This window comes from Tympanuchus pallidicinctus, unplaced genomic scaffold (assembly GCF_026119805.1).
Source record: "Tympanuchus pallidicinctus isolate F22 unplaced genomic scaffold, pur_lepc_1.0 scaffold19, whole genome shotgun sequence".
Lineage (NCBI taxonomy): Eukaryota > Metazoa > Chordata > Aves > Galliformes > Phasianidae > Tympanuchus > Tympanuchus pallidicinctus.
Window position 1 is genome coordinate 4,334,515 of NW_026294710.1, and position 23,041 is coordinate 4,357,555.

Genomic DNA, 23,041 nt, shown 5'->3' on the forward strand with positions numbered 1-23,041 from the left:
TTGGCTGTTCCCTGTGTTAATGGGAGGTTGCAAAATCCTTTCTAATGTTATTTTCAGATGCCTTACTAATAGGCCTTTTTTTCCCTCTTCATTCTCCTGCTTTATTTACTGCAGTCCTTCAGCTTCAACAAGATGTATGGGAAGGATTTATTTCAGCAATAGCAAGGCTACTGAACTGACTCTTGTTATTTTATGAATAAAGCATGGGTTTGTGTTTCAAAAAATTAGACCGTGCTATGCTGCTTGGTCTTAAGGGAAGACTTTAAGTAGTTCCTGTCTTTTCAGGGCTGGAGTGCAGCTTTAATGCTCTCTCACTGTGTTTTACTTTTATGCTCTGTTTTGGTGCTTTTTTTAAACTCGAGTCTTGCGCTCAACTGCAGCTCTTTTAGAGGACTGTTTTGTTGAGGTCACTGCCTGTTGTATCTTCTGCCATTTAGTGTTTTCTTTTCTTCCCTGGTAAGCTCTGCCATTTTCTTTTCCAGATGGCCATTATTTAGTGATTGCCCATTTGCACTTGCTGTCCCAGTGGTTCAAGATCTGAATCTCATTTCAGTCATTCCTAACTCATACCGCTAGACTTCTTCTCTTTTTCCTCCTTGTCTCATATGTAATGCATTTTCTTCTTCTAATTTACTTATGCAAGTTTAACTGATCATTATATCCCCATTGGATTCCCAGATGCCTTTCAGATCTGGCATCTCTTTCGTGTCTCACCATCAGTTTCTGGTTGAGCTTTTGTAGCTTTGAGATGAAGAAAGTGATGGTTCCTCTGCTTTGTCTTACTTGTGATACTTGCTTCTTTCTTCTTCATTTAAGACAACCTGCTTTCTTTCCCACACGCATTAGGAGTCAGCAGGTGGTGTGTAAAAATACAAAAAAAAAAAAAAAAAGAAGCAGGAGTCCTCAAGCATTGTATGTTGCAATCTGCAGTGTGCCGGGAGAATATAAGGATTGCTGGATTGATTGGATCGCAGTTTTGCAATTTTACTTTGAATCACGTTCAGTGCAAATAGATCCTTCAGAGAACTTTGATTCAAAGTTGAATTATCTGTGAAATGGTAACAGTCTCCCAGGCTCTGAAATCAACCACGTTTTGATCACTCCTTTTCCAGCAGGGCAGATCGAAAAACAACAACAGCAGCAGCCAAACTTCATGTACCTTAACCAAGAATGGAAGAGACGGATTCGTTTTCTCAACAAAACTGTTCAAAGAATTTCTTTCATATGGAGTTTGAGTTTTAGCATTTTTTGTCATAGAACATGCTTTATTTTTTACTTAGCCACTCTGCCACATATTCTAATAATAGGTATATGGCAGTTTGTTAACAATGTGCTTGGTATTTGTGAGGATGTTTAGAAATCAAGGTAAGAAATCTGTTTATGTTGCTTTAATTTCTCCTAATGTTCAACAAAGTCGCTTATGGAGAATGAGTAGCATGTTCTGAATGCTCTTCTGCTTTTTGTTTGTGTTAGCAAAAACTCGTGCTGCTGACTTACTGGTGAATCCACTGGACCCAAGAAATGCAGATAAAATTAGAGTTAAAATTGCTGACCTGGGAAATGCCTGCTGGGTGGTAAGTGTAACTCCATCAATTCGACTCTAGTCTTCACTATTTAGAAGAGGCCTCTTTCTTGCTCATTTTTGCCATTAATGTGATTCTTTCTGTTTTAGCATAAGCACTTCACAGAAGACATCCAGACAAGACAATATAGATCCATAGAGGTTTTAATAGGAGCAGGTTACAGTACACCTGCTGATATCTGGAGTACAGCATGTATGGTAAGAACTATACAATATGTATACAATAAGTATTTTTCAAGAACAAAATCCTGAAAATAGTCATTTTCTGAGGGAAGGAATCTGATGAGGATGGTTCTGATATTTTGACACAAATGTAATACTAGAAATTATAAACTATCAGAAAGCATCTGATCATTGATCTCTTTTATTTCAGTATTTTAAGCACCTTTAATCAACAGGAAGTATTTTGGAGAAATGTTCTAGTTTTCATTTCAGGCATTTTAAACTGGCAGTTAAAAATATGTAAGCTTGAAGGGAAAGACGGGTATATTTTAAATGTCAAAATCTAATTGAAATTGTATGACTGCATATTTTGTCCCAGTCTTAGACTATGCAATCCTGCCCTGTTTCCTTTTCCTTGCATAAAGTAATGAAAGCCTGAAATACTTCAAATTTTGCCAACTTAAGTGAAAGCATTCAACAGGTTAGGTTTGCAGATCACAGCTTTAGACTACTCTTGAAGGGAAGGAATTTATTCTATTGGAAAAAATATGTGGAAATGTTCTGTTCAATCTGTTTTAACATGGTAAAACTGAAGTGATGTATTTTTTAAAAGCTTCAGAGTGTAGGAAGAATGAAAGCCTAATTGTTGCACCTTCTGAAATGTTGATTCTGTTTGCAGTCTCACTTTCAGGACAAGTAAGCTGCATGCATTTTCTCATTAAAGACAGATTTGGAAGTACATTTAGAAGTACCTTTGTCTATTTAAAAAGTGAAAACTTATTCAAGTCATTATATTTTACAAATACATGTCTGAAAAGAGTAAGTGTGTGATGAGGAGAACACTTAAATACTAGACACAGTTTGCAGGCGTGGGTGATGAAAAGAATTGCAGAACTCAGAGAGGAGGAGGACTGAAAGGAACATAAAATCCTACAGATGTTATAAGCTCAGCAAGCCATGTGTTGGAAGTAACTAACTATAAGTAAATCTGCAAGTATGTATTCTCTGGAGTTCAGTACTAGTTTTTGTTTTAGCAGATGGAGAAGAGCATCCATTTCTAAATTTACTCTTCCGTTTTGAGGCAAAATGCAGAATTTTGCTGTTACATTGAAAACAAAGCATAGAAGGTCTTCCCCAGTTTTGATCCTGAATTCTTTATTTATTCTTCCCAAAATTAACTGTAAGAGTACTATAGAAACTTTTCATTCCTTACATCTGATATTTTGCTAAGTTCTGTTCTACTCGATATCTTGTTACATTATTGAATGCTCTGTATTACTGTACAGTCCTAAAGGTTGCCCTGGTTCATCCTACATCCTGCTAATGATACTTGGTGGGAGTTGTAAAATACTTTCTTGTTCCTTTTAAATAGAGAAAATGGCTTCTGAAGGGTGGGATCTGTGACACGATATATGAGTTCTTATACTGCAAGATCTTTTACCTGATTTTAAGTATTTGTAGCAACCAGATGGGTTTTGAAAACACTGTATGGTATAAGGGGAGATGAAGAACGTGCAAGGAAATATTGGGCTCATCCTACCCCTTCCATTTGCATTCACTTTCATGTTACATAAGCTCTTTTGCTTTCTTCATGCAAATCCTTTTTAAGCTCAAGAAAATGAACCCAGAACCTAAAGAATCCCTCCCACTGATGGTGTCTTAATTCAGATTCATAATTATTAATGAAATTTCATTATTTTCATGGGAAAAAAATAATTCTGCTTTTTTTTTTATATATATAAGGCTTAAATATAGTAAAGCATTTGAGACAGAAATCATGGAGTTCTATTTGTCTTTGGCTACGGATGTATTTTTGCCCTTAAAAACAGTAGAAATACTGAAATCTTACATCACTGGCATACAACTGTTGAACGCAGTTGTCTTCACTGTACAAGTGCAGTCGTGTAAAAGATAGAGATCACCTCAAAAATTCATAGTTTAGAAACTCCTCAGGATCTGCTTTCATTCCTGTGTGGTTAGGAAATGGGTCACGGCAGTGTAAGTGCTCATCCTGTAGCAGAGGAAGCACCATGGGAGGTCGGTATTAACTGTGCAGACCTTAATAGTCTTTCTGCAGAGAGTTTTTGACAGATTAAAAGCCAGAGGAACACGGCTGGTGTGGAAATGCAAACTCTTGATTATCTAGGCCATTTTTGGAAGTCGTGATTTGATTCTCTCCAGTCCTTAAAGCATCCAAGAACTGAGGTTCTGAAGCGCTGTGATGCCATGACAGTCTCACTTGCTTCCTCAGGTTTGGATTCTTTGTTGTAGTTGGGTGTGATTCAGAAAACATCCTTCTAGGTTTCTTTGCTCGTTTCCATATTTATGCCAGTTTATCCTGCAGTGTTTACACCTATGTTTTCAAAGGGGACTGTCTGCTGAAGCTGGAGGCGTTGTTTATTTTGCTCTGACTGACTGAAAATACAGCTCAGGTATTCTGTGAGCTGTGCTAAGACAGTTTCAGTGGAGAGGAAGGTGATTCTCCACCTCCTTGAATTCTTGCTTTGCATATATGACAGGTCCAGTGTTATTAAGAACAGTTTTGATGTCTGTCCTCTGTAAAATGAGTGATTCAGCAGTATTGCTGTTATTTTATTCTCTGCAAGCATCCATCCTATTTTACTTCATATGTATACATATATATATAAAAAATATGAAATATGATATCACTGAGCACACATAATGTCTGCCAACTCACCCCTGTGCTAACTGCATTTAGTATTTTCCCTTAATTGCTTTAAAGAAGGGAGGAGGGGCGGGTTGCTAAGGGCTAGCAGTATGTTAACAAGAGACTGCAAATTTGAGCTTGTATTCAGGATAATTCCTCTAATAATACCTCCCTGTCAGAATAGTATTGAATGCTTGTCTGGAAGGGGTGACATTTTGGCTTTGCACTGGGAGGTGTGATACAATTACAGATCCTGTCCTTCATTCTCATAGTGGTTTTGATATTGAATAAGCTTTCTTGTCTCAATTTATCTATTGAATGCTAACACACACCTTGCAGAAGTGTGTTCCTAATATGCGTGTATGAAGTAAGGTGAACGCAAAGTAAGACAGTATTTGAGCAAAGATGAGACATTAGGCTTTTAAAACAGTTGTTCAAAACTCTGAATCGTTGTTCTCTGAGCCTGAACAGAAAGTTGAAAATATTTTTGTCTCACAAGGACAGAATTGCATGGTAATGTGTCTGATAGATGTTTGCGTATCCAGGACCCTCAAATCAGAGATTTCTGACCATTGTCCTCACAGAGACCGATCCAGGTGAGCTCCTCACTCCTGTGTCTGCGTAGCTCTTTTTGACAGAAGACTTCCTGCTTCAAAGCCATGGGCAGGTTGTTCAAATTCCACAGCATGGCTACCAAACCCTCGTGGAAGGGCTGCTTCCCGAGCGGTCAGAGCAGTGCACCAGTACAACTCGTGCATGAAGACTGCTTGCCTTGCAGAATAGAAGGGGATTTGCCATCTGCTATGTATTCATTAGCGTGTTGGATACTCTGTTGAAAACACCTCGAGCTTTTCCTCTTGGTTTGTAGATTTTGTGAAGGATATCTGAAGTGCATCGGGACCAGGCTTCACGTGGTGTCTTAACTTGATTTTGTGCTTTATGCTTTATTTCAGCCTGAGGTCTTTCCTTACCTTTTGCTTGTTAATGAAACAACCCCTTTCATTGGGAATAGCATTGATTATGCGAGTAGAACTACTGGCTTCTGTGTTGACTTGTACCTAAGGCACAAAGAATTATTGTCAAACACAGAGGTGTACCACAGACTCTGCAGCAAACTCTGTTTTTTCTAATGCCATCTGTTGAGTGGTTTTATTTGCTCTTTAGTAACAAGCATGAAGATGATGATGATGTTTTTAACAAAAGCCTCAAATTACGGTGCCCTGAGCATGCAAAGGATCTGTGTTTATGTGTGCACAGCTTCTTTCACAATGCCCCCCTTAATCTGGCTGTTAGGACATGGTACGTTGTGTCTGCATGGAGTGCTGTCCTTGGCTGAGCTCTGCTCATATGGGTTGGCTTCACTGAGCCACCAACTCCATGATTTTGGTGCAGCATCCTAAGAGAGAGCGGAATTGTAGCATTTGTGTTATTATCTTTAGTGTGAATATGGTCAGAGATTGTCATCGGGATTAATTGTGCTGGAAGTCTACATAAGAAGAATCATGTAAGGACTCTACCTACCTGAATACCTTATGATGTAACTGATGCAAGGTAAGAGAAGGAGAAATAACTCAGCACTAAAAACCCTGTAGTTCCCTTTCTTTTGGTGTTATGTCAGTGAATAAGCACCGCTGTGAGCCTGCAGCCTGTGGGCTGAATCTTCTAAATTTAGATGATTCACCGCGGCCCAGTTCTTGTACCCCAAACAAGAAAAGTACATTTTGAAACCTGATTTAGGGAAGGAAGGAAGGTATTCTCAGGCCAGCACCAGTCCTCTGCTCAGCTAATATGAATTTTAGAGCCCTAAGAAAAGAAAAAGGGAAAAGTGCAGGATGATGAGCAGCTTTGGAGGCTTAGAATCACTGCATGCGTGATGTGCTGTGGAGCTAATGGAGTTAGGTGCCAGTGGGGTTTTCAGGGCTGTGGCAGACAAGTTGGTTACTTATTCTCTGCTCAGCAAAAAATGATACAAAATGTAACTGAATTTTTTTCCACTTTGATGGACTGGGCCTGAATGATTGTTACAGCCATGTGCTGGACATCAGCACATTTTGCAAAGGAAATTGCACGGTGCCCTTCTTTCACCAGCACGGCCTACTTACATGGGATGCAGAACTGCTTTCATCCAAAGTGAGACGCTGGGAATCTCTCCTCACAGTATATTCTGCAAAATCCTGCGTCCCCTCGCTGTATTAAATCCTATTTTAATTATGCCAACAAGGAAGAAGTACATTTCTCGTTTTCATCCCCAAAAAAGGATGAGGTCTGGAGCCAGGAGTGCCTTTGGCTGAATTGAAACTGCCCCTGGATCAGGCTGAATTTCTGCATTTGCTTTATTGAGAGGGTCACTTTCTGCAGAGCATAAACTGAAGAGAGACACTGAATGATTTAGCATTTCCTGAATCTCAAAAGCCATGGAACAGAGCACTCCACTGCTGCTGCCAAGAATTGCTGGCAGGATGAGGGAGCTAGCATTGGCTGAGGGCATCCCTTCGTATTGCTCCTGGAAACGACTGCAAGCACTGTGATTCCACTGTTTATTTTTTTTTTTATTTGGACTGGAGGCAGGAAAAGCACCTGAAAGGATGAGTGTCATCATCTGACTTCTGTTGCTCGTTATGTACAGCCTTGTTTTAGCTGCGGGGAGATGACTGTATCGCAAGCTAGAACATTAACAAGACAATATGTTTTTAAAACACGTCTGAGCTGGCTTCCTGGTGAGTTGTGGTTCCTGAAACACCTTGTTTTTAAAATGAGAAGCAGCTAATAGGTCACAGTTGTAGATGGGCAGGAAGTCAGAGAAGGAGAGAATTGTACTTGCTGTTTTTTCTATCCAAAGAGAATACAAATGATTAAAGGAAATACTACCAGGATGAGATGAAGAAGAGGGCAGGCAAACAGCTTTCATAATAAGAGAGAATGCTATTACAGCTTGTGGTACCAGGCAAGCAAGCTTATGGGTTGGTTGTTTTTTTTGTGAGCCATTCTATTCATATGAGAGAGCTCTGAGGACAGAAAGAAGAAGGAGCAGAGCATGATATGAAGCAAGCTTGTGATGTTACATGTAAATGCTTGTTGTTCAACCCCTTGCTTAATTCTTTGTATCATGCCCTGTGACGTGGAGAGAGCTGTGCTTACCTGCTCTTTGTGTTGTGTTGTCAGCAGGAGGAATCAGCCGTGTCATCGCAGGGCCACGAGTGCCACTGCAGCCACTATGTGTGAGCAGCGCGGTGCCGTAGGCGTGATGGCATGTGCGGTCTGCACAGAAGCAGAAACATGGAAAACAAGAAATGCCAGAGATAAGAAAAGCTTCAAGTCACTATGCACATATTTTTCAGTAGGCAGATACAGTACAAAATGCTGTTATTAATCACTGTACACCCTTTTGCTTTGAAGGTGGTGGGTGGACAACCTGAAACATTCAGAAGAAAGTGGTTTTTCAAAGGAACTGAGTTTCCAGAGCAGCCACTCAGCATTTGCATGATTCTGAGACTGGAGTTTTATCAAAGAACAGAAAACTATTTCCTCTTTAAGCATCCCTTGCATGTCTGTGTTTTGTGTGTCTGGCCTTTCTTATCAAGCAGCAACCGTGCAAAATCCCTTTTATATTTTTTCACTGCCTGGATATTCAGAGTAAGATGCTCATGGGAGAGCAAACTGTTATCTGGTGTGCTTGTCTCACTTGTTGCTCTTTTTTTTGTGTTCTGTTTTGTTTTGTTTCCCTGCTCCCACATACCTGTGGAAGAGCATTTTTAAATCTAAGCCTGTTTTTAAAGCAGCAAGTCTTCTCATTCACAGCTCTTCATTTCGGCTGAAACTCTGTCCAAGAGCTGGATCTTGTCTGACGAAATCATAATCCTGGCCTGTAGTTTGTTGTCCTTTTTCAGCTGGGGCTTCATAAGAGGAATTCAGGGAGCCTGATGAAAGCCAAGTGAATTATTCTTTTAGTTCTCTCCCAGACATCTTTCCCGAGGCATGCAGCCATTTTCAATCACCAGATTGAGTACACAGCTGTCATACACTGAAAATGTAGCTATTTCCAATTGTGTGATTCGACACGGATCCATAATGTAAGATAGCAGTGCCAACAATTCAGTATTGTGGTGGGTTCATATACAGCCACATGGCAGGGAAGGAATCGCAGCCTCTCCAGAGCCTACAAAAGCAGCAGGGTGACCATTTATCTGAAATGTTCTCCATCTGCAGATGGTGAGAAACAGTCTAGACTGTTTCCCCGTGATAACCTTAGAAAAGTGGCGAGTAGCAGTTGCCAATGCAGTCAGCAAGGAGGGCTGATTGCCTTGGGCTTTTGTGCCATATGTTAAGTGTGCTTTGTCTCATTTGTTATCTACATATAATAGTTGCAGTGCTGATTTCTGTTGAGGTAAATGTCAACATTAAGAAAAAAAGGATGATAATTCAAAGTTTTGAGTTTTTGTCAGAAAACGTAGTATTAAAAAATGAATATTTTGAAAAGGAAAGTAATTACATTAGTACGGCTAGCTTGCATTTGCAGGACCATAGAAACGATAGGCGTATTGTGTTTGGAAGGGACCTCCTGAGGTTCAGTGGTCTGCTTGGCTCCTGCTTGAACCATGCTGAATGTCAAGGCTACATCAGGTTGTTCAGAGCCTCATCCCATTGCGTGTCACGTACCTGGCCAGGTGGCATTTCCACAGCCTTTCTAGGCAGCCCATCCCAGTGCACCGCCAGTTTCTTCATAGGACTTTTTCCTTCTGTCCTGTTGGAATTTCCCATATTGCCACCTGTTTCTATTCCCTGTTGTCCTTTCACTGTACCTTTCTTTTCAATCATTGCCTTTCAGGAAATGGAGTACAAGTAAATCCCCCCTTTGCCTTCCATCTCAGAGGTTTTCCCCTGATCTTTCTGGATTCTCTCCTGTGCTGGATTCTCTACCTGTGTGACCTGGTGTAGGGAACCTGCTTTGGCAGGGGAGTTGGACTCGATGATCTCTGGAGGTCCCTTCCAACCCCTGCAATTCTGTGATTCTGTGATTCTGGTGTTCCCAGGCTGGTCACTGGTCTCCAGATGTGGGTGTGAGTGCTGAGAAGAGGGGAATAATCCCTTGTGCCCTGGTAATGTGCTTGTTACTGCAGCACTGCACATGCTCAGCCTGCAGCATTCCCTGAGTGCTCTGCCGTCCTCAGCTCTTCTTACCATCTGCCAGGTCTCTGGGTCCTGATTGTATCACAGATTGACACCCAGTTATGAACTGGGTGGTTCTCTGTACCTGCCGTTGGGTGTAAAGTACTGAAAAGTGCTCAGTGCCTACAGAGCACCTGAGTACTGCCAGAGGCAGAGTCCTGAATCCCAGCTGCTCTTTGGGTGGCACTTATCAGTAATTGCATGCACTGCTGGGTGCACCCACTGTGGACATGAGCTTAAAAAGGGGAACTCTGGCTGTTATCACCCAGAGGTTTCGTTTTCCTTTCAGCTGTTTACCTGCTTGTCGACATGCTTTTCATGCTGACTCTGTTTTGGTTACTTTATGGTAAAACCCTCAGTCAAGGGTTTATTCTCCTTTAAAGGAAGTCTTGGGAATGCCATCTATCGTATGTTAACCGGCTGTTGCCCTGCAGGGCTCTAGGAACCTATTGCCCGCTGGTTCCAGATGTGAGGGGTTTTCCTGCACGAATGCTAAGAGCGTTGTTGCAGGTATTTATTGCAGCACCCAGAGGGCAAGGCTGTCTCTGGGCTGTCCCTGCGTGTCTGACTCAGGAGTTGTTATGGTTTTGGTGCTGAGGCCTGTAAGGAGGGTCACAAACTGAAATGTCTGAGGTTGCACCCATCCCGGGCATGGAGTCAAAGCTGTACAGCAACAGAAAGAGGGGAACAGCATCACAATTTTGAAAAGCTTTATTTTCTCTTCAGCAGGAGAGTGGTATAAATATCCTAAATCTGTGAGGGCTTGCAGCTCTCGTTAAATACCATCTGATCTAAAATTCTGTGTGCTGCTGTGGAATGCTTGTTTCTTATGCTTCTCTCTGAAAGGTTTTTACAGTTTTTCCAATGTAATCATTTTAATCCCACGCAGACATTTTGAGCTATTAATACTTCATTTTTTGGGACAGAAGCAGTATTCCTTTGCAGTTCACCTTTGTGACTAAATTCAGCTACATTTACATTGTTCTCTAGGAATCTGTGTTAAAGAGAGAGGTTTCTTAATGCCCTCAGAAATCAGCTCCTTCTGCATGTGTGCTGAGAAAGTTAGCTCTGGTTTTTAAATGGATGTATTTCCCTTGGCTGCAGAGGGGACACTTGTGGCTTCTCAGTCTCATCTTGAGAGAGTAACAATGTTGGGTTGGCCGTGTTGGGTTGGCCATGTGTAGCTCCTTGCTATCCTAAAAACGTCTTCAGTTTAAATAGCTGATAATAATTTATGAAGTCTCTCAGTTTATTTTTTTTAAGCTGTAAAATAAAACTCCCAATCTTGAACTCGGAGTAGAATAAGAAAAAACATGAATGACAGTTTGTGAGTGGTAATGTGTTCAGAAATGAAAGACATTTGTAGGATCAACAAAAATGTCAGCAAAGGGTATTTTTGCTTTCTCAACCACTGTGTGAGATGGCACTGAATTGTTCTGGCTGTAGCCCACTTGGATCACTCTGCAGTTCACAGCTTGAAAAAGTCAAGTGCCCGTAAGTAGGTTAAATTTACAGGTGATTCAACAACTCCAGATCATGGATTGGAACAGAAAAGTGTATATTTTCAGGAAACAAGTATTTTATAGTAAATGTTCTGACCGAGTGAAATTCCCTTATAAAGCTGTGCCAGCAAGCTCTGTCTGATTTTTGGAATGGTTTTGCTGGTCTTGGAGATGGAAAGCAGCTTGGTATTTACACCACCTGGAAAGAATTAGATTCCTGTGGCTGCCTGGGTAGTTGGTGAGCAGAAAGAGAATCGCTTGACAAATCAGGTCCATGTTTGTACGCGAGTACAGGCTCCCATCAGTATTTTATTCCTTTGAGGCTTTTAATTCGCGTTACATCTGAAAGGAGAAACTCTGCTCATAAGTAGAAACGCTGCCCGTAGGTTTTGTCTTGACCTATTGCAGGGTTTGCATCCCATGGGAGCACCGCAGGGACCCAAAAGGATCGGTCTGTTCTGATTTCCTTCATCAGTGTGAGCCTTGGTGTTTTATTTACCCCACGATCGCAGTATTTACTTTGATGACTTCCGATGCATAAAAAATACATTTTTAGAGACTGCTGTAGATTTAGAGTCAACGAGGAAGGTTACCCTGTTTGATAATTTGAAGTCATTAATTGTGGTTAGAAATGAATTTTATTTCCTGTGCAGACATTTGTATTTCAGTCCTTGGCATTTTTATCTCTGACAGATAATTAGCCCTCAGGTACAAGCGTAGCTCCTTCCCCTCTGTTTAGAAGAACCTGTCTCAGCTCTGTTGCACGCATTTAACACAACTAAGGCCCAGGATGCTGGCTAGGCCGTGGTCCCACGCTCCTTGCCCAGCTCCTCCATTCGCCCTGGCTGTGCAGGCAGGCAGTGTTGGGCTGCACTGCTGGGGTGGTTGGTGCTGAGCGTGGGGCTCCCTGCAGAGCCCAGGTTCATGCTGTTCTCCACGGCAGGACCTGTGGTTCCCAGGTGAGTAGCCCTTGCAGAGCCTCAGGTCCCACTGCAGGCCTTTGGCTTGGAGCATTGGTTCCCTCTTTGTTCCGATCAAAGTATTGCTGACGTTTTAAGATTAAAAGCTTTATTTCCAAAATACCCATTAAAGTGTCTGTTATGTTATGTTATATTATAGGCATTTGAGCTAGCAACTGGAGATTATTTGTTCGAACCACATTCTGGTGAAGACTATTCCAGAGATGAAGGTATGAACCCTTTGAGATACTGCGTGTTTCTGTACATTTCCACCTTCTTCTTAAATTTCTAGCAAGCTTACAGTGGGCTTAATTTTTGTTGTTGAGTGAATTGTGCAACACATTGTTTTCAGAACATAAATACAATTTTTTTCTTTTTAGTTGTAAGTTCCATCAGTAGCAGTGGGTGGGCAAAAAGTCCCTTCTGCAGATATTCATCTACTTAGCAACTGCCTGAAGGAATTAAACTGCCCCTCTTGTAAGACTGCATTTGTGTGGAAACTTGACTGAGAATAACAACATCTTAGTTTAGAAAAAAAGCGTAGAATTTGAACTCCGTAGCATTTTCTAAGATTGGCACTGGAATAATGTTTACATTGTGTATTTTTATCTGAATTAGACGATTACTAATTTTTTTTAAATGAGAATTAACTCCTGCTTCCATCTGTATACCTGTCCATTCTCATGCTTGTTTGCTTGTAAGTGCCCTTTGCAGTGGTAACGTGGGCATCATTCATTGTTCCTAAGTGCTACTAATGATGCCAGAGCTCTGCTGATCCTGGAAACCTCTGCATGGATTTGCTGCAAACATTGTTGATTTGAAACTATTTCTGATTTTTTACTAATTCCAGTTTCTTTCCTCTTCTTTTTATCCCATCCTTTCCCTGCCCCTTCCACTCCCGTATCCTTTTTTTTCTCTCCCTCATAGACCACATAGCACACATCATAGAGCTGCTAGGCAATATCCCAAGGCACTTTGCTCTATCTGGAAAATATTCTCGGGAATTCTTCAATCGCAGAGGTAGTACCTCTTCTTTTTGGCAGGTGCCGTGATGCAGACAGAAGTGGAATTGCTGTTGCTGGTGGTAGCACGTCCCGCTGAGGAGCGCTTTCTGAAATCGTGCAGCAATAATTTATTTTGGAAAAGCAAAACATGCGGAAATCTGTGACAAACTGATTTCTTATTGTACTTTTTTTAAACCAAAACCTCCTGACAAAAAACGGTTTGCTACCTCTTAAAGTATGCAGCAGAACGTGCTCGTGGCAGCCGAGACTCAGCTGTGGTTCAGAGAAAGAGGTTTTGCTGAAAGCCTCTTTCCGAACAACCACGGGGCGCCGCGTGTGCCTTTTTGCCAGGCTCAATCTATTTCTGTCTGTACCGGGCCGTGTTAGTGTGTGCATGCACCGTACTGATTAAACTGTTGTATGTTTCTGTTTTGCTGGCAATGTTCTCCAATGCAGACCACATAGCTTTGATCATTGAACTGCTGGGAAAAATCCCTCGAAAATACGCTATGTTGGGGAAATATTCCAAGGAGTTTTTCACCAAAAAAGGTAACGGTATTTATGCAACACTAATTTAAAGCATAATACTATCCAAAAGGAGAGTGTGTGCATTTATGGGTACTGGAGACATATTCCATTTAATGGAGAGCTCTCCTTTGGAAATTATTCTGGTGTGAGCTTGATTTTTCAAGAAAGTGAAAATTTGCGGTACTCGTTTCAGTATTTCATTTAAAATTCCTTTTGGGACACACTCAGCAACATGTGAGCGTTACAAATGTCTGTGCGAGTCTGTCGTCAGATGTAAATGTCAGCTGTGCACAGCTGTGAGCTGCTGAGCAGAGCCGTGCTCTCCTGCGGTGTGCGCTGCTGGCACCCGCTGACGCGCAGGGAGGGCAGCAGGCTGCAGGCACGGGATGTGAGAGGGCAGCGCTCCAGAGCCGTGCACGGGGAGCTCCTCTGCATCCTCCTCTGCAGGAGGGTGGATGAGGACAGAGCGCTGCGGCCGCTCCGTGCTCTCGCTGCGAGCGCCTCCACTGCCGTGGGCCGTAGCTGAGCTGTGCGTCACTGCACGCAGGAACAGAATTTTAACCCAACAAACATGCTGGCCTGTTAGCGCCCGGTACTTAACCAGGCTGCTCTGAAAGACGTGCTTCTTACCCGGGAGGGCTTGTGCAATTCTCCATGTGTTCTTCCCTTCCTTTCCCTGTCAAGTGCTGGGGTAGCACCTCGGCCTGCCCTGCCAGCGCTGGGCCACGAGGCCGTGTGGGGTCGGGGGGGCACAGGAGCTGCGTGTGGCAGCTGCTGGGCTGCTACTGTGGCCCTGTGGGGGTAATGAAGGCAGAGTGGCAGTGGCTGCCTTACTGGGGAGCCCGAAAGCCCAGGACTTCAGTGTGGAGGAGAGGGGGCTGCTGGGTTTTTACAGAGCGGTGGTGGCAGTGGAAAAGCTGGGAACTGCTGTTGTACAGCAGGGTGAGTGCCAGGGAAATGCAGCTTTGGGCATACAGCAGCACTTCCCACCTGTGGGCAATGAGTTTCAAGAGCTGCTGCTACCTGGGACAGGCAAATCAAGGACAGAGGGTCCAGGAATGTGCAAAACAGTGAAATAATAGGGCAGGAATGGACCCCCCAGCATCCCCAGAGTGGAACTTAAGTGATCATTTAAAGTCTGGACCACACAGAGATTGTTGTTACTGTATCCCATCCTCTTAAGAGCTTCTACAGCCTTCACAGAACTTCTGGGAGGAAGCTCCCATCTGTGGTGCACGTGCTGCCCAAGCACACTGGTCCCAGGTTTGTGGGGGTTCTGAATTCAACCCCCATATTACAAAATAAGAGGAGTATGTGAAGGGCATGACCTCAGGTGTCATGGTGACAGCCACCCAACACCAGTATCCCAGTGTGCAGTGATGTGCATTTTGTGCCATCGGAGCATGGAAAGAAGAATATACAGGAGTGCTCGGGGGGAAATACCTGTGGCAGATGCACTTTGTTCACAAAGTGGATGGCGACGTTGGATTTCCAGGCCTTCGGATGTGTTCGGGTTTTTCCTTGAGAATATAGTGCCTCAAACAACATAATTTAAATACAAGGATGAAGACGGCCTTTTTTCTTTATTTTTTTAGTGTGATGCAGTATTACTCATGAGACACAGTGCTGCTGGAACCATCCCCATGTGAACTGCCAGTGGACACTCTGCTCTCCCTCCTCTGTCTCAGTCCCCTCCTTCCCTACTAGACAGAAAAAAGAAGAGGGCACTGACACGCCGTGGGCCGCACATCCCACTTTCTGTTGCCGTAGCAGTCTTCTCTTTCTCTTGCCAGGGATTGACCATTTGCAGTCTTACTGAGTTGGAGCCTTTATGACAGTGCCTAGAGAGCTGCTTTTCAGGTGGCACCATGAGGAGAGCCTTCTGCTGTGCTGAGGTGGCAGACATGCCCTGCTGGGCACGTGGCACTGCCAGGCGGTTGGCTCAGGCTCCCAGAGGCAGGCTGGGGGTATGGCTGTCTTTGGCTGCCCTAGAGCTTCCATGACCACAGGGATGTAGGCGGACGCCGAGCCGACATCATATTGCCCATGATGGGCAGCAGGTTGCAGGCGGCTGATTTCAGCTGCTGACAGCAATCAGTTTGCCAGACCGCTCTGCTTAAAATAGTGTGACTTGCGTGCCCCATGCAGGATGACACAGCACGTCTGTGAGTCTGTGGATGAGTTGTGTTCAGCCTCCAGTGCTGGCTGAGAACCCACTGGCAGCCCCAGCGGTTTGCGGAAGGTGCAGAATCGTGATGAGGGTAAAAGTGCCCACAGAGCTGTTTCTGTAGCATCGCACAGGGGCTGAGGCCCAGGTACGTGCCTGGGAAGCAGGGAGGTGGCAGCGGAGCAGGAGCAGCCAGAAGAGCCTTTCTTTGCCATCAGTGCTGACAGCCTGCGGATACACGTAGGTATATTGCCAAGCCTGATGGCAGAAGAGCTGTCACATCCTTCGTTTGGTCTGAATCACACTGCCAGGTTGGCCACGTGCCACCTTTTTGGTGGGGCTCAATGCTCTGGTGGGTTTGAAGATGATGCGGGCAGCACTGGTGGTGGCATTCTGTGGGAGCAGTCAGCTGGGCCCCTCAGAGATGGAGCAGAGCCTTCAGTGCCAGACCTCTGTGTTTGGCTCGGTTTGCAGCTAGTTGCAGCCACACTGATGGCAAATGTCACGTAGCGTGGCAGCGTGACCCGTGCTGCTGAGACTTGTGCATTAAGATTGGAGCAGTTTTTGTGAGACTCAGGGGTGTGGGCTGATGAGAAAGCAGAGCCTTCAGTATTCCTGCTGCCTGCGAGCGCGCGATGGGGTGCTTTTGTGTGGAGGAAACGGAAGGCCTGCAGCTCCTCACAGGGAGCGGAGGGGCAGCGCTGAGCTCTGCTCTGTGTGACAGCGACAGGGCCCGAGGGAACGGCATGGAGCTGCGTCAGGGGAGGAGCGGGAAAAGGGGCTCGGGAAAGGCGCTGCACCAGGGGGCGGTGGGCGCGGAACGGGCTGCCCAGGGCCGTGGGCACGGCGCGGAGCTGCTGGAGTTCAAGGAGCGTTGGTGCAGTGCTCTCAGACATAGGGGTTGAATTTTGAGCGGTGCGGTGGAGCCGGGAGCTGGAACAGTGATCCCTGTGGTGCCTTCCCCCCTCCGAGATGTTCTGTGATTCCAAGAGGAAAACACAGGCTGGCCCCAGTGCTGTGTGGGTGTAAGGATCCCTCCTTGGTTTCACGCTGGCTGTGCTCATTGCGAGAACCTCAAGCAGGCACGTGGTGCACTGATGTTACTAAATAGCGCTTCTTGGAGAAGAACTGAACAAGGATTGGTCACTACTGGGTAAAGGGGCATTTTCCTAATACTGGTAATGTTTGTGTTTGCAGGAGAACTCCGACACATTACGAAGTTGAAGCCTTGGAGTCTTTTCGATGTGCTTGTGGAGAAGTACGGCTGGCCTCACGAAGACGCTGCACAGTTTACAGATTTCCTGATCCCCATGCTAGAAATGGTCCCAGAGAAACGTGCTTCAGCTGGAGAATGCCTTAGGCATCCGTGGCTGAATTCTTAGCAGAATTTCTCAGCTATAAAACAAGCCAGCAACCACTTTGCAATGCATCGGACCTAAATGGTGACTGTCACAAATCCTCTAGCAGGATCACACGTGAGCTGGCTTCAATCCTCAGACCTTTATTTTGCTTGAGGTACTGTTTGACATTTTGCTTTTCGTGCACTGTGTTCTTGGGAAGGGTAGTCTTTTTGTCCTCAGCTAGTAGTTTACTCACCCACTTTCTTCAGAAAACACTTAACGTGTCTTTAAGCATTGTTTCTTGTGTTGTGTGGCATTCAGATGTCAGATTTTTGAACAAAAGAAACTTCCTCCCATGTGTTTTGGCAAGTTTTGTAACTATTTATGAAAAAACTATTTTAGCTGATGCATATTATATAATTTACAAGCGTAAGAAATTTATGAAGTCAGAAGTGAGTTATGGCAAGGAACTGTACAATTTTATCTTCTGGCAAAGGGACGTCATTCCTGTATTATAGTGTATGTAAATGCACCCTGTAAATGTTTATTTCCATTTAAATACGGGACCGGGGACTCAATTTCAGAGTAAAGCTACTAAGTTTTAGAGAGCTTTATAGCAAACCAATTGCATGTAGTGACTTCAGACTGCTTTAAGGAATTGTGTAAACTTTCTATTCTGTAGCAGTTCCCGTTCATTGGATTTTAAACAAAGTGGCTCTGGTTTACAGGATTTCATTCCCCAAACGGCACTTTAAAGGAAGGCTAGACTTCTTTCTAATAAAGTATGCATTATCATTTAGCACTCCCTTTTAGAACTTTTGCCTATTTTAAGTGCTTTTAAGGAAAGAAAAAAGCAATTTCCCTTACAATGTGATAGTGAAGACATGGTACCATATGGTGTTGCCTTTTTCTAAGCACTGTAAGTTGTACTATACCTTAAGAAACAAATTAAAGGTCGAGCATGAGAACCACTCTGTGTAGAATTACTGATCTTTTATAATAAAAGTGTGTGCTTGAGTCAGCAAAGGGAGGACAGCTGCAAATATTTAGAGTGCAGTGAGTAAAATGCAAGAAGCGAGATCATGCTCATCCCATTCATAGCTTTACATGTTTCTAAAACAAATTGCACTAGCTTTATTTTTCCCATAACTAGACATACAGCTCTTTGTACGTTGCACGCAAAACTACGCTTTCCTAGGAAAAAAGCTACATAGACTGAGGCTTATAGGCAATACAGGTTTTAGAATGTACGATACGGAGGTGTGTTTTGGCCTCTTTTAGAAGTCAGTGGGATGAATGTAAGCTTAGTTCTGATTTTCATGTAACTATGGTGCCACTTTTTACTGATTTTGTCCATATGAAATTTATTCACATGCCTTTGCAATAACTAGATTGTGAGAAAATAGCCCCATGCTGTAACAATAACCAGTTGTTTGAGGTGCTTGCAGTTGTCTAATTAAAGTGTTTTGTTTTTTCAGTGTGCTGTCATTGGCATCTTTGATAGCCCTAAGCCACTGTTGGCTACAATGACGCGCCGTGCTGGCGGTGGGTGGGGGTGACCCAGGCTGAAGCGCAGCTCTCTGTTCACGTAACCAACATCGCATGGGGTAAATCCGATCCTTCCGCAGGGAAACGGGGCAGGGTGGGGTGCTAAATGAAATGAGACCAAACTGAGCCGTGTTTCATTCAAGGTGTTTTAACTCGATGCAAGCAAGCAGCCGCTTACCCCCTCCCTACACCCCTACACACCTCATCCAAAAAGAGACCCTGCTGCCAAGGAGCACACCGCCAAGGCTACGGGTGCAGAAACTCATCCTGTGCTGCGGCCCTGCACCAACGGGGTGCCAGCACCAGGTCCCTCTGCCTTCTGCTTCCCTCTTCTCGCAGGAACCGCTTTTAAAGGCCTCAAGGATGACACTGATGAGAAGAAACAAAAGGCTACAAAGGAATCCAGAGAGGTAAAGCGTTACGCTTCACACTTGGCCATGCCGTTGGTTGTGTCTGGATGCTGCAACTGATTTCAGGGCTGTTCTTAAATACACAGAGAATAGCAGCGTTTGCATCAGTTTAAATGCCAGTCGAATGAGGGACTCACCGCCGCTGCACTCCTTTCCATTTGGTTGACCACCGCGACAGAACCAACCATAGGGAGAGAGAGAGCCAATGCTGGGCCTGTTCTGCTGCACCCGCTCGCACGGTAACTGCAATGCAAAGTGCTAACAGTTATTAGGTCATAGATGGAGGTGGCTCTGGTTAACCAGCTGTGAACTGTGGCCATGATTTCTCAGGAGTGTGTTGGGTTTTTTCTTTTTTCTGCTGCACTGGTTGGTAGCTGGGCAATTTGCTTCTACTGCACGACCGCACAGAACACAGCGTGTTCCGTATCACGTCTGTGTGTTTTGCAGAGCCAATGCCTGTTCAGGGAAGGAACAGAAAGTACTTTTCTGATAATTATGAGCAGATAATTTTAAGTAAACCCAGTAGTGTCTGTATGCTAAGAATTACCACTTTTTCTCAGAGAGCAGCAATTGTCATTTCCCATCCTGTCCAGTGGCAGGTTTTCCAGCAGCCAGAGCAGAGGAAGGTGCACGCTGGTTTTCTTCTCTGGGTTCTGAAAGAGAGCCAGCAAGCATTTGTTCTGTTACGTGAGCAGAATTCAGCACTCACTGCTGAGCTGCAGGACGCTCTCATACACCACAGTCACGCTGCAATGCTTCACTCCCACCATACTGCAGTAAGAGCTCCAGCAGAAGCAGGAAGGCACATACTGACCTGTGCAGCCAGTGCCGTGATTTGTACCTAAGATCCGAACATCTGACAGAGCCCTGCTGCACCATCGTGCCAGCATACGTTAGACACGCTGGTATGCATGGGTTAACACCAAGTAAACTGACATACTTCATAAATGTACCCAGCATTACCTGACAGCACACCCTGCCTGAATCAAAACAATTCTTCCTCACCTCTAAGCTCAGCAAGGGAACAAAAATCCCCCTCCTGCACTCACTTCTACAGCCAGCTGTGCAATGACAGGAAGGCCATCAGCAGACACCACACAGGAGGAACAGCCACACAGCAGGCAGGGCTGCTCTCTGTGCTCAGCCCTCAACACACAGCACCCCTTCCGGACAAGTGGTTAAAACTGACATAATTGTGATTTATTAACATGAATTAAAATGCCCAACCAGTGCTGCAATGTGACAGTATATTAAAAAAAATTAAAGATCATATACTGTACTACTTTCACAAAGATCACACTTTTTTTTTTTTTTTGCAAAAGAGACTTATTATATACAATACTCTATCAAATGAAAGCAGCTTTAAGCAATTTTACAAGCAAAAGAAATACAGTATTTACAGCACTCAGACATTAGAAACGGTCTATACATTAAATTACATTTTCTGCAAATAACTGATGAAACAAAAAGCCATGTCCACACCAAAACTATAAAAATTTGTATTGCATTGTTTTCTATCTCTATGCACACAAAACTGTCGACAGAAGAAAATGGAAAAAAAAAAAGTTGTTAGTGCCATCACTTAGCCTGTGTACTTACTTAATTACATATGTATAAAAGTAATATAGAAAACATTCACTAAATGAATTTAACTGCAACGATAAAACTTTAAAGATTATGCAGCATCAAACCTACTGCCAGAAAAAACAGCTGGAATGTTCACTTACAAAATAAAAAGGAATACCTAATACTGGCTGAACAGCACGTTTCTGGGAATTTTAAAAAGCAAAAAATGGAAAGATACAATGAGAGAGCACTGGTGTTTGCTTTTATACAAAGTATCATGTACAAGCTTTAAAAAGTACCTCCCGTAGGTACATATGAAATATACACAGTTTATATTACAGCACATTTAAAAATGTTAGGATTAAGGGGATCCGTTTTAGTGCCACCCTGAGCCATGGTAATTGTTCTGAAAGGTGGGCGGCACCTGTGCTCTGTGAATGGGGATCTGTCCGGGCACCGGGGACGCCTGCTGCGGTCCTTGCACTGCGTGCGGGAGCGTGACTGAGCCAGGGTGCGGGCAGAACCCTGAAGCGGTGGGGGTCGCAATACTGTTTGGTCCTTGAGGTTGGATGTGGGGACCCTGACCGGGGAGCGGACAATGAGGCCCTGTTCCAGCAGGCTGATGTTGAGGTCCGGGTCCTAACGTGGTGTGGTGGGGGGCTTGCGAGGAGTAGGAGGACACGCTCGTGTGAGCGCCTGAGGGAAAGTGGGGGGGTCCTTGATGCGACGGGTGGTGCAAGCCTTGTGCCGACGCCGGGTGGTGCCCCGAGCCTATGACATTGGACGGGGGAGGCGGAGGGGGAGGAGGAGCAGAGTTTACAACGTGCTGGTGTTGTGCTTGCAAACCTTGGTGTCCGGCTGGAGGATGAGGAGGCTGGTGGTGGGGAATGGGGCCCGGCGGCGGAGGCGGGGGCGGCAGGTGGTGACCGGCAGCTTGAGAGTGAATGTGAGATCCGGGAGCCACCGCCACAGCGTGAACCGGGCCGACGACGTGTGCTACAGAATGCTGCTGATGGCTGCCCTGCTGCTGAACCAGGTGAGGGCCCGGAGCCGGGGGTGGCGGCGGAGGAGGAGGAGCAGCAGACGCTGAAGCCTGGTGATGAATACTGGGGGTCTGAGAGGGCAAGAAATGCCCTGCGGTTACGTGGTGTCCCGGCACTGTCTGCTGACCCGCAGAGCCGGGAAGTGCTTGGTTTGGTCCGGATGAAAACACAGTCTGTTGGGGGATGCTACCCTTCAGCTGACTGTAACTCTGAAAGTTTCCAGAGGGCTGCTGGTTCTGATAGTAGGTGGAAGAAGGGGGTGGAGGAGGTGGGGGAGGTGGTGCGTTGCTGTTCAGATTCTGTTGGTTGAACTGGCCGTAAGAAGCCGAGGATTGTCCTGAAGCTGTCTGAGCGAACAGCGGCCCGCTGGCCTGCTGCTGATTACTGGGCTGAAGGGTTGGCGCTGCGGGATAGAAACCACGGTGCGTTTCCCTCTGGGGCGTTCCGACTTGAGGTGACTGTGGGTGATGAGGTCTGTACGGAGATCCCAACTGCTGCGAGTGAGGCTTTGGTGAGAGATAACCGTGCTGCACGGGCGTGTGGGGCGTCGATGGCTTCGGGGGATTTTCTACGTGAGGCGAAGGGGGACAATGGAGTTTCAAAGGTGCAGAAGGCAACTTCTGTGAATGTGAAAGTTGCTCAGCAGAACTGCGCAGATGTGATTGAGATGGATGAGTTTTTGAAAGTGCTTGGACGTTATTTGTCAGCTGTTTTTGTTGCAGCTCTGATTTTGGATGATTCACGCCTTCGGCCTCTGGTGCATTAGCTGCAGTGTCCCAGTGTGAATCTGGCTTCGTGGGTGTTTTTCCCAGTGATGGCGCTGAAACTGCAGGACTCGGCGAAGAGGGCTAGAAAAAAGAGTCAGGGCAAAACGTTCAGAACATTTTAGTTATGAAAGCATTAAAACAAGAAGCAGCTTCTCGGAATAGCGCTCTCTTATGATGGCAGAAAAACATTAAGGCACAGAATGCATTTGACATGTGACAACCTGTAAGAGGAGGAAGCTTAAACTTAGCACAGGCATCATTTCTAGCAAGTACATACCAACTGTACTCCAAAATCAAAGACCAGCAAGTGCATCTGGAAGTAGTAACAGAAATACGGCCTGTCGGGGCTAAGTCAGAATCTGTTATTTGTGAGCTTCATATTTCCAAGTCTGAAAGGAATCATTACTACTAAAACAGAGTATTTTTCAGAGTGATTTAACATCCTAGAACTGGCAAAATGCAAGCAAAGAGACTGGTCATTACAACCTGAATTGCTGCATTTCATAATGCACGCCACTCCTCAGTGGCTTTCTTCATGTCTCACTGCCTCTACTGAGAAGCAGTGCTAGTGCTGGCCTGGCAAGAGCCAGCTCCTGCTAACAGGAGTACTTCAGCCATTTTACTGCTGT

At 44.7% G+C, this 23,041-nt stretch overlaps 2 protein-coding genes across 9 annotated transcripts in view; one reads left to right on the forward strand and one right to left on the reverse strand.

The window, feature by feature from the left end:
* SRPK2 (SRSF protein kinase 2) overlaps window positions 1-18,555 on the forward strand; it is a 132,495-nt gene extending 113,940 nt beyond the window's left edge. For 2 of the 5 annotated variants that reach the window (XM_052680883.1, XM_052680886.1), the window contains 5 exons: window positions 1,474-1,574; window positions 1,673-1,780; window positions 12,200-12,269; window positions 13,500-13,592; window positions 16,936-18,555. In XM_052680883.1, the coding sequence (XP_052536843.1) occupies window positions 1,474-1,574; window positions 1,673-1,780; window positions 12,200-12,269; window positions 13,500-13,592; window positions 16,936-17,120 (557 nt within the window). In that variant the 3' untranslated portion in view covers window positions 17,121-18,555. Of the gene's footprint in view, window positions 1-1,473; window positions 1,575-1,672; window positions 1,781-12,199; window positions 12,270-12,419; window positions 12,517-12,966; window positions 13,060-13,499; window positions 13,593-16,935 lie in introns of those variants that run through there. The other 3 variants (XM_052680888.1, XM_052680885.1, XM_052680887.1) reach the window with 3 other exon arrangements.
* A 1,659-nt stretch (window positions 18,556-20,214) lies between these two features.
* KMT2E (lysine methyltransferase 2E (inactive)) overlaps window positions 20,215-23,041 on the reverse strand; it is a 54,387-nt gene continuing 51,560 nt past the window's right edge. For all 4 annotated transcript variants that reach the window (XM_052680836.1, XM_052680835.1, XM_052680837.1 and 1 more), the window contains one exon: window positions 20,215-22,493. In XM_052680836.1, the coding sequence (XP_052536796.1) occupies window positions 20,979-22,493 (1,515 nt within the window). In that variant the 3' untranslated portion in view covers window positions 20,215-20,978. The remainder of the gene's footprint in view (window positions 22,494-23,041) is intronic.